General features: G+C 40.5%; 1 protein-coding gene across 2 annotated transcripts in view; it reads right to left on the bottom strand.

Moving 5' to 3' along the window:
• Positions 1-2,816: 2,816 nt before the first annotated feature.
• SMC5 (structural maintenance of chromosomes 5) overlaps positions 2,817-11,389 on the bottom strand; it is a 103,983-nt gene continuing 95,410 nt past the window's right edge. Inside the window, exons 18-25 of one of the 2 annotated variants that reach the window (XM_047699327.1) lie at positions 11,043-11,168; positions 8,344-8,388; positions 7,838-7,933; positions 7,305-7,409; positions 6,969-7,088; positions 5,583-5,762; positions 5,405-5,500; positions 2,817-4,096 (exon numbers count right to left, since the gene is read on the bottom strand). In XM_047699327.1, coding sequence (XP_047555283.1) covers positions 3,953-4,096; positions 5,405-5,500; positions 5,583-5,762; positions 6,969-7,088; positions 7,305-7,409; positions 7,838-7,933; positions 8,344-8,388; positions 11,043-11,168 — 912 coding nt within the window. In that variant the 3' untranslated portion in view covers positions 2,817-3,952. The remainder of the gene's footprint in view (positions 4,097-5,404; positions 5,501-5,582; positions 5,763-6,968; positions 7,089-7,304; positions 7,410-7,837; positions 7,934-8,343; positions 8,389-11,042; positions 11,169-11,389) is intronic. The other variant, XM_047699328.1, reaches the window with a different exon arrangement.

Here is an 11,389-nt window from a genome sequence, read left to right as displayed (position 1 = left end):
AAGAATGCAACATGTCACCGAGATCCCTGGGACTAAATTAAGATTTTAAGAATAATATGAAAAGAATTTAAAATGATTCTATCACAACATTCATTGGACAGTTTTGTCCTGAATCTTTTACTCTGAAATGGTGTGTCAACCCACTCCTTAGTATTTGGCAGGAATGGTAAGAGAGGAGACTGAAGGGACAGGGTGCCAAGGGGTCATTTCAACACATGGGCCTGGACATGAACCACGTGTGGAAGCATGCTCTTGAGAGGCAAAAGGAAATTAAACTTTACTATTGGATGATCAGATAGGTAAGGTGGTATTTATGGCGGGAGAACATCCTTCTTTTTTGTGAGCTGCCCCAGAGCAGCCAACACTGAGCCAGAGCTCAGCTTCCCCAAATCCCCCTTAGAAGGGAGCTGAACAGCTCAGCCCTGTTTGTTCTCTTTGGAAGATCTGGTTTTTTGTTTTTAAAGCCAGCTTTGTTTAACCCCAAATAATCACCAGTAACTTATTTTGGAGCAATGAGTGACTAGTTCTATCTCAACAACCAAAAATCCCAGAAATCCCAATTTTCCACTGGGAATAAAAAATATGCCTGCACTGTCAAGAGAGTCAAATCCTCCGAATTTGCAATTAATTACAAGTTTTCCAAAATATATGGTGTGACTATAAAGAAATGAGATGAACTACTCTAAAGATACCGATAGCAATAACTTCAAATGTCATGAACAGGTGGGACAATTTTATCTGTACTTAGGCTCACTCAAAACCAAGAGGTGTCTATGTCCTTGGAACAACAGACCCAATCCGTAAAACAGAATAAAAACACACATTAACTTTTTTTTTCCTTAGATTTTATTTATTTGACAGAGAGATATCATAAGCAGGCAGAGAGAGAGGGAGGAGGAAGCAGGCTCCCTGCCTAGCAGAGAGCCCAATGCGGGACTCGATCCCAGGACCCTGAGATCATGACCTGAGCCGAAGGCAGAGGCTTTAACCCACTGAGCCACCCAGGCAGCCCCACATTAACTGTTCTTAAGTGGGAATTCTCAGACCTTGATGTATGAAATACATAGTATATTACATTTAAGATTTAAAACACAAGGAGTGCTTGGGTGACAGTTAAGCATCTGACCCTTGGTTTCAGCTCAGGTTGTGATCTCAGGGTCGTGAGACTGAGCCCCGCATTGGGCTCTGTGCTCAGTGCAGTTTGCTTGGGCTTCTTCTCTCCTCCTCCCTCCCTCTGCCCCTTCCACTTGTGCTCCTTCTCCCTCTAAAAAAATTTTAGTTTAAATACAAACTGCAATAAAGCTGGAGAAAAACGAAGAGCAAACATTTATAAAGCGTACACTAGGAGGCCAGGTGTCCTCATTAGAGACCCCTTACCTCATCTGCTCCCTCTGAATGCAGTATTATCCTCATTTCACAATAAGGAAACTGAGTCAAGATAGCAGCTTAATGTATGAAGACAAAAAGACTGTTGTGAATTTTTTTTTTTAAGCAAATCTAGTGTTTCAATCTAAAAATGTTTACACTTGTGTTGTACCTTGGTTTCCTGAGATGGCTGAAACATTTTTCATTGTGTTCAGTGCTGCGATTAGACTGTAATTCCCTTGCAGGCAGACAAGAACTTCCATGCTTTTGACTATGGACAGACCAGCAAAGGCACACTGAACAGACTTTTCAGTAAGTGTGAAAACCAGAATGACTCTTAATAAGGTTGAAAGTATAAAAACAGTTCTCATTCAAAATAACATACACCAAAAGAATATGAAAATATGCATTTATTACCAACAAAGTAGCATTTCCCACAATGATTTTTCCCCCCAGTGATACACACACACACACACACACTACAGCAGGACAAAATTACATTTTCCACATACTAAAGATTCATACTCCCAAGAAAATAAGCACATGTCCAAAAGACAATCAGAAAGCAGCAAAGAATTCTTTACTTTTACTTTGAACACTAAGAATCTGTGAATAGAGACTCTCTCCTTAGGCAAATCAATGAAGATTTTCTCTTTAAATATTTTATTCATCAAATCAGACTTTTACTTGGCGTTTTTACAATTTGTATGTAATTAGAAATCAACCTCTGCAGAAAATATATGAAGTTTTAAGTGGCTGGGAATATCATGTGTTAGGCTTATTTTCTTAAAATGATACATAATTTTTCCTTTACAGCTCAAAATCCAATGTAAAACTAAGTATTTGTCCAGTAGAGAAATATAAAATGCTTACAGACAAGGTAAGGGGTAATTACCGGCAAAGGCAAACTGCAATGTATTTGACTTTTTTTTTTTTTTTTTTGCAAACATGCCTCATCATCAAGCTCTTGTCTCACACTGATAATCATTTTACAGAAATAAGAGGACTGGCACTGACTCAGACAATAAACAAATGACAGCACATATTAGTAAAGATATTTTGGTGGAAATCAAACAACCAACATTTGGTAACAACATCCTTTTACTAATCAGTTACCAAGTTTTTCAATGTTTACATGAGTTGTTACACTAGTAAAAATGTTATTTTAAAATATTTTCATAATACATGCATTAGGCTAAGAGGAGAAGGCTCTTTTAAAATTTTTTTCAAGAAAAAAATACCTTTAAAGAGAAAATGTCCAAGTATATAGACTTATGGTTCATTATTTTTTGACCTATTAATATAAATCTCCATGGCTATTTATGAATCTACAAAAGCCAAAGTGAATTCTTCAATTTACTGAAGCTACCAAGTCAAAAAAAAAAAATTTTCTGGCACAGATCCAATTCGCTGTTCAGAGACATGTTCTTGCATTAGTCCACTATCTCATAAAAGAACAGAATTCGTTTTGGCAATGTTAATTGGTATTAACTCAGAGATAAACAAATGATTCTCCCATCTAATTCTTTCCTGCTCAAACAGTTTAAACTAGATTTTTTAAGACAATGGGGTAGGATCAACACTGTTAAGGAAGGACCTAAAAGCTTAGGTTCTAGAAACATGTTTTAAAACAAATCAATGCTTCCCTCACTCTTGACATAACACTGAGAAATTTCAAATATAAACTGTAGAAACCAGTATATGAAATCTTAAGAAAAAATCTTACTAAAAATAATTATAAAAATGCTTTTAGAAATCGAAGATGTAAAATACACTTGTCTTTAAATAAAAAAACAACAACCAAAAAAAAAAAAAACCAAAACAAACCCCACACATGCTTTACAGGGTTATTCTTTAAAAACCCTTATCCCTTGATTTCTTTTCTGTCAATCTTTCGGTTGCTCCTTGCATCATCTAGTGGCCACCTTGTGGCATCATTTCAAAGACGTCCTGCTACCATTTTTGAAGCCCAGTAGGTTTTCCCCTAGAGGTCCCAATACAATTACAGTGGCAAGTTTTGTAAAATCTTTTCAAAGGCCCATAAAATCCCATTTCCTAGTGGAGATAAGGGAATCCTTTTTAATAGGAAGAAATGAATAGATCTGTCATAAATTATTATTATACATTAGTCTAGATATTTCCATATCAATTTTTTAAAAATTAAATATAACACTAGGAGGAAACTATGACTTGAGCTGTAGAGTCCGCTTTAGACTCAGAGTAATTAAAGTTCTTCTGGAATTAAAGCTCAGAATTACCAGGTCAAGCACACTTCCTGTGATGGGTAACCCCTTCCCCGGTACCTGTGATGTGAACACTAAGTACCTTTTGCCATGGGAACCCACTGACTCGTGGTCAGAGGGCCAAGGACTTAGGAGAAATTAAGTCTTCAGTTTCTGTTGAACCTATCAGATGAGGTTCCACGAAAGGCGTTACTATGGTGTCCGTTCATCAACCCTTTGCATTTGACAGCAGGCTTCCAAAAATGACCCATCTCTTAGTCTTAATGAATCTCCTTTTATTCAGGTGAGCCATACTTATAAACAGGATTTAACCAAAAAAACTCCCAAGTTCTTGCCCTTCACTTTTATTGAGAAGGTTGGGTGAATGTGATCCTGCGCCGCCGCCTTTGGAAAGCCTTTAAATTCCATCTGTTAGGTTCCAGCATATGAGGGCCATTGTAGACAAACAATACGGTCATCTTGTCAGAGTAAGGAAGATTTTGCAGGAGCTGTAAGTGTGAAAACAGATGGTCCTATAATGCCATACATTAAGAAGCACAGTTTGCCATCCTTACATGTGTCCAGTCAAATGCTATTTCTAACACTAATGACCCACTTAGGAGGCTGGCAACTCAACACACACACCCCCCACAGTGGTCCTTACTTGGACTGCCACACCTGACGCCTGTCCTGAAGGATCCTGAGCCAGGGCCTGGTCAGCATTCCCAGGCCAATAAGATCCTACAATTCCCTAGGCTGACCCTGGAAGTATGTCCTTCAGAATTTTCTGAGGATTCACACTTATGTATCCACAAACAGTTTGCGAGCAACTTGAAGGGTCTGGGAAAGACTGGCAGCCTACAAGGTGTGTGCCAGAGGGAGGGCTTCGAGGCCAGGGGGTTTGGTAAACACTAGAGTATTAACAGATCTGGCTCTTCCCGAGGGTATCTGTTGGACAAAGACGACAGATGATACCATTCAATAAAAATGTGCATTTGAGGGGCGCCTGGGTGGCTCAGTGGGTTAAAGCCTCTGTCTTCGGCTCAGGTCATGATCCCAGGGTCCTGGGATCGAGCCCCCGCATCGGGCTCTCTGCTCCGCGGGGAGCCTGCTTCCCTCCCTCTCTCTCTCTGCCTGCCTCTTTGCCTACTTGTGATCTCTGTCAAATAAATAAAATCTTAAAAAAAAAAAAATTTAAAAATGTGCATTTGAGATGGGCTCTCCAATGAAATTTTTCATGCCTACTTGGTTTTAAAAAATCTGATAATATTAATAAACACATCTTTGAGTATATTGGTCTTACACCTTAGCCACAGCATAAGATGTCACAAAAGAATATTTCCTGCTGTAATGGTTCTAGCTCTAGAATGGAAAATTCTCTGTAAGGATAATTCTGTTTTTATCCAAGTTAATTTGAGGAGAGGGGAGGTCAGAGTAACTTAAGAGTTCTCCTGCGCCCGGCAGTGCTGTCCCAGACAAATGAGGAGCACCGGACCCCTAGGGTTTGTGTTCTCCTGCCTCTTGTAAAAAGTGCTAAAAGAGGAACTTCTCTAAATGAAGAGTTAAGTGCCAAAAGCAGGGAGGAAATCTTGGTTCCAGAACATAATTCTATGCCTCTTACATTTCTTCTTCCAATAATAAGGTTTCTGATTGGCACTGGCACTTGTCCCCTTTATATAAATAATACTGTAATCTTGTTAGTCCTTCTTTGGGAGTGTTTCTGCGCATACTGATCTATCGGGCCATCGTCTGCTCCATGATGAGGCCACCGGGGACTTCGGAGTGCAATGAGCACTCGTAGATGACTTATTACCTACCTTTGGTGTAATAAAGAAGTACTGAGATGTATTTTCTTTACAAGCAGTATTTACAACCATTTCAAACACCCTCCGCTCATTGATCGGGTCCATTCCCTAAACAATGACAATCACAATGAATACACTGAAGTCGGTTATAAGCTGTAAGAAAGCCCAAGGAAAAGGAAAAGCACCACACCTGATTGATTTCATCGACGACTCTGAACGGACACCGATTCAGCTCCTGCAGAGCCATCAGGTACAACATGGTGGAGACGCTTCTCTCGCCGCCGCTCTGGTGGTGCGGTGTCAGCTCGTGCAGCTGCGTGCTGCTGCGAAACTTGACGCGGATTCGAATTCCGTATTTATCGTAGTCCTCCTGTAAAACGGGACAGCACTGACAGGTTATGGTTTGCTCCAGCAATTTCCTACTGCTATTTGAAAATAGACTGAATAAATCAATGATAAGAAGAAAACAGTTTAAATTTAGTGAAAGGAATTCCCTCAAGGCTTGTGGATAACGACTCATTCTTTGACACTTTATTGAGTTTAATCGTAAGGAAGAATTGGTTGAAGACCTGCTTTATACAGTAACTGAGAGGCTGGAAGGCGCTAACACGCTTTCAAGTGCTGCGGCACCGGGCCTGGCACGTGGGCAGTTCACTATAAAAGATACTTGTTACTACACTCTGTCCCTTCACTTGCAAGAGCCCCAGGACTGCAGACGATGTCGCTGGGGCAGAACCTCCCACCTCACCAGAACTGGCAAGTGAGATAATGTTGGCCATTCATCAGCCAGGGGAAGCAGTCGTGGGGCAAGGCTCCTGAGGCACTACCCTGCTCTCTACCCACGCATGTATCGTACATGCAGAATTGCATACAAGATGAAATACAAAGATGTTAAGCCGTGAAGGAAAAGGATCTCTTATTGTCTTCATTTCTGTCCTAAGGGGGAAAAAAAACTTAGTGGGGAAATTTTTTGACATACACAAAACTAGAGAGAACACTAAAATAAGCTCAGTGTATCACCAACCAGCCTCAACTGCGCGCAACACAGGACCACTCCTGTTTCAGCTCTCGCTCTACCCTCTCAGCTTCAGTGACTTTAAAGCAAGTCCCAGGTTCATCACTTTACACGTTTCTGAATGGAAATTATTTTACCTACCATTTGCAATGCATTAACTTATAGCTCAAGGAATTACTAACAAATTTCCAAATATTTTCATTCCTGGGTACTCTTAAAATCTTGATTAAAAAAGGAAACCACTGATACTGTATTTCAGTTACGTTTGCCAATCTTTTTAGGACTCTTCTGCTGTGGACAGTGGTAGATTTATAAAGCAAATCATTCACACCTGAATAACCATTACCTATCTATAGTTTTAGTAAAGCATTAGTGACTTGTCTCAAATGCCTCGCCACCCCCAAAAAGTGATGGGCTCCTAGAGGTGGTGTTTTCCTTCCTCTGGACAATTTTTTAGTAAGCATAGTTTTCACAGGTATAACTTAAGAATAAGCAATTGGTCCATACTTTTAGCATCTAATTAAAATTACTTGCCAGGAAACATGTCAAAGGCAGCATTACCTCGTTTTCTGTATGTAGATCAACTTCACCAGCACACTGCATGGAACTGAAAAAATTGCTGAATTTTTCATTAATTTTTTCTACGAGCTCCTTTAAAGGATTAAGCCACCTTTCTTTTACCTGCAAATCAATTCAATATAAAAGCACAATTTAAAGGCTTACTGCACTGACAGAAGATTGTCCACAAAACCATTTCAGTACCAATATAGTCATGAGAACACACACACACTGCATCTGTTCTCAGAAGCATGTCATTTCAGGTTGCATTATTCCACACTCCCATACGATACACGATAAGCATGTGATAGAAAGAAAAGGTAAAGGTTAAATAATTACCTGTGAAATGCTTTCCCTGTATTTCTCCAGTTCAACTTTCTTTATCTTTAGTTCCTCAGTTAATTGCTCTATTTCTTCTTCTCTTTTTGTGTATTCTTGAACGACCTGGCAGAGAAAAAAATCATTTAAGATAAACCTACCAAAGGATAACATCACGGGAAATTTTGCATCAATTAAAGCACTAGCAGAAAATGCCAATTGTGTTGCATTGTTTGTATGCCATTTATGTTCTTCTACTGAACGGGTTTTTTATCCTTGAAAAAATACACTGCAGTATTTCAGGTTAGCCCAACGATTCTTTTTATAAAGGAAAGGCACAGAACAGTGTGTTCCTTAGGAAGAGTCTATTTAAAATTCTAATAGATTCAGAATCTGGCATTTAAAGCACATTGTTCCTGCTGTCTGGCTTATTATTACCAAGAGCTCTAGTACAGAGTGGGAGGCGAGTACTGGAGGGAAGGGTGCGCGCGTGCGCGGTGTGCATGGGGAGGGGGCGGCTGTGCTTGAGTCAGGCAGTAAGAAAAGAGGCCTACTGTAGGATTCAGTCCCGTGAAACAAGAGGCTCTTGATCTTTCTTCAGTTAACAAAGCATCAATTTCATCCAATGTGTTTGGAAGATCCTGGAAAGCCTAAAGAAGAAAAAAATGGTCTGTAATTACAAATAGTCTAGCAAAAGCAGTTTAACTTGAACAGTTAAATATTCTGCTGAGTAAGTACTACATGTTCAACAGCATGCTAGCACACAAGGAATCAAAGGAATTAAACAGGGTTTTTTTGCCTTCAAAAAGCTTACACTTAGTAACACTGGAAAACACCTTAAGACTGAGTATTGGTGTTGAGTATTAAAGTAAGCAGTTCTACCCTACAGGCTATGGGATTTACAGAAGGGAAATACCAGTTCATGCTAGAGGAGCTACAGAGAGTTAAGAGAATTGAGAGGCCTCACTTTCCCAGAAGTCTCTGGGCCTGCAAGCAAGAAGCAGAGGGAAAGCAAGGTAGAGGGGAAACAGGAGCTTGGAAAAAAGAAAGCGCTGCATACCATGGGGGGTGAGGAGTTGTGTCCATTTGGAATGGTGGGTACTTGCTGAATTGGTAGAATGGGTCCAGAATATGTGGGGCATTGAAAGAGAGCGAGAAGTTAGAACTTTATACTGTACTTATGAAGAATGACAAAAGCATCTTAAGAATCCAATTACTTTGACAGAATTTCGCCGTAGCACAGCTGACCCTCAAACAACAGGATTAGGGGGACTGAGCCCCACTGTGTCATCAAAAATGCATGTATAACTAACTTTTGACTCCCCCAAAACGTAGCTACCGATAGCTACTGCTGACTGGAAGCCTTCCCGAGAACAGCAGCAGTGAGGTAACACGTATTTTGTATGTTACGTATTTTGTATACTGTACTCATACAGTAAGCTAGAGAAAAGGAAACGTTACCAAGGAAAACATAAAATATATTGATAGTACTGTATTTGTTGAAAAAAAAATTCACAATGCAGTTCAAACCCGTGTTGTTCGAGGGTCAGCTGTACTACCTTCTGAGTCCAGGTCCTAGAACCAAGTCAGAACAGACACCTTTTTATCTGGGAGGAAAGCAGTACACGGATTTGCCGGTACAACCTGCATAGTTAATACAACATGAGGTACAAAATCAATCTTGAAACTCTGAAAAAGATCCTGAAGTACGACATGAATCTAACACTTTAATCGTTGTCTTCCATCTGTTCAGAAAGCAGTTCAACTTCTACAGGCTCTCAGATACGAAGTGTCCATTGCTGATTGACTTGTCCACTGAGCTCGCCCTGTGCTTGAACATCCTCTCGGCATCTTCAGTGAATCCCCAGTATGCATCTTCCGTTGAAGATGGTCCAAGAGAAATCTTCGTGTCACCTACCCTCCCCACCACTTTGAGCCAATCTATTTCTCCTTCAATCTTCTTCGTCTCAGTCCACGGCAGAACACAGGGGCTGGTTCTCTCTTTCACCCCTTCCCTCTAATCCGTTAGCCAGTCCTGCTGACGGTCTCAAAAAGATCCTCATATTGGCAAACTTCCCCCTCCAGTACTGCTCCAGGCCCCTCATCTCTCCGGCCTGGTCCAAAGCGATCATGTTCTCAAGGGTCTCCTTGCTTTCATTCTTAGGTCCCTGCTGGATTCCCCACCGGGCAGTCAGAGCGTTCTACACACTCCAGCCAGTCCCATCACTCCTCTTGACAATCTTCCAGTGGGGTCTGTCTCCACATACAACCTACACTCCTTCCACGAGACCCTACATGCTCTGATTTCCACCGTCCTTCGTGCCTGGATGATCCTGTCTGGGCCGGACTGAGTATTTCTTCCTTCAAGTGAGACATGCCATGTGTACTTCCGCCCCCGGGGCTCTGTATGCAGCGATTAGCTCTGCCTGGAAACTTTTCCTTCAAACTCTCACTTGACTAATTTCTTCTCTCCATTCAGGAATCCTCCATAATAGTATCTTCTCGAAGGAACCTTACCTGGCACTATCCTCTTACCTTGTTTTTCTTCTTAGCACCTCTTGATAAGAGGACATTGTCTCTGTTTTTTAATTTATCTGCCCCTCCCTCCAGACTAGAATATAAACTTTAGTAGAGAAGTATCTGTCTTGTTCAATGCCTGAACATTCATAATATATGAATTATCTTCTAATTTTTTTTCAAAAACAATACAACTTATCAAAGATAGAACCATATTATTCTCTGAAAGAAAAAAATACTATAGATATTGTACTATTATTTATGACAATTCCATGTACTTGGGAGAAGTTTAATATATTTTTAGAAATAAGAGCCACTCGATTTGTCTTATATATGTTCCTACTAAATCCCTACTATGTACCAAAAATAGAACCACTCTCCAGGGTATCTGTGTCTGATATAATAGAGTAAGATCTTTGAGGATTTGAAAATTTAATCCAAACTTTTTTTTTCCAGACATATCATTAGCTATTGAAAGAGATTAGACATTAACTACTGAAATAGGGAAATACACATTTTATTATCTATTGAAATTAAGATAAAATACTTCCTCTAAAAATTCCTTTTCTAGTTTCTTCTTTTGACATTCAGAGGTGGTACATGAAGCAAGGTACAATCCCTACTAACACTTAGGGTCATAGGGCCACATAATAAGGCAGCATCTCCTTTTACTAACCACACAGAATGTCAGCACAGAAAATAAAAAGGAAAGGAGGAAAGCCTCTTTTCTCCTTTTCTTACCAATAGATGTTAGCCCCAAAGATCTGGGTCTTGTCAAACCCTAAATAAACACCCTAATTTCCAGAAAGGCATTTTCACTTTGCCTTTTTAAAAAAATATCACTTCTGTTTACCATTTCTTCTACACCAATTGCCAATGCTAGGTTTCCATAAAAAAACCAAACCCCACTTGACCCTACCTCTTAAAGGTAGGTTGGGGAAAAAAGCCTTTTACGGGAAGAATGAACATTCTGGAACTGATAACTGGGTAAGGGACTGCCCGTGCTTTAGTAGCGTTAGGACTACGCCAGGACTGATGGATGCCTGAGTTTGAATACAGTAAAGAAAATCCATTAAGCACAATTACTTCACATACAAACTCAGTTTAAATAAATGGGGGGGAATCCGCTATTTCTTTCAGCATATTCGGTTTCTCAGGGCCGCTATAACGCCTAGCACACTGAAGCTGACAGAGAACGTAGCAGCACGTGACCCTGCAGCCTTATACACTTGTGACACTTACTGTCTGGTATTCTTGAGGAACCGTCTGCTCCGCACCCAGGTTGCATACTTGCCTCGCTCTCTTCATCAGCTCCTTGCATTTCTGCAGTAGCCTCTGTCGACTCTCATCCAGCTTAATGAAATGTTGCTATTGCAAGAAAAAGAAGTTTTGATAATTTGTAGGTTACCGTTATGCCAGAGGACTACGTCATTAAAACACATTAGAGGCGGGGCGCCTGGGTGGCTCAGTGGGTTAAAGCCTCTGCCTTCGGCTCAGGTCATGATCCCAGGGTCCTGGGATTGAGCCCCGCATCGGGCTCTCTGCTCAGCAGGGAGCCTGCTTCCCCCTCTCTCTTTGCCTACTTGTGA

The sequence above is a fragment of the Lutra lutra genome, chromosome 13, assembly GCF_902655055.1.
Source record: "Lutra lutra chromosome 13, mLutLut1.2, whole genome shotgun sequence".
NCBI classification, from domain to species: Eukaryota; Metazoa; Chordata; class Mammalia; order Carnivora; family Mustelidae; genus Lutra; species Lutra lutra.
The sequence above is the reverse complement of the archived record's forward strand: the minus strand, read 5'-3'. Positions and strand labels throughout refer to the sequence as shown.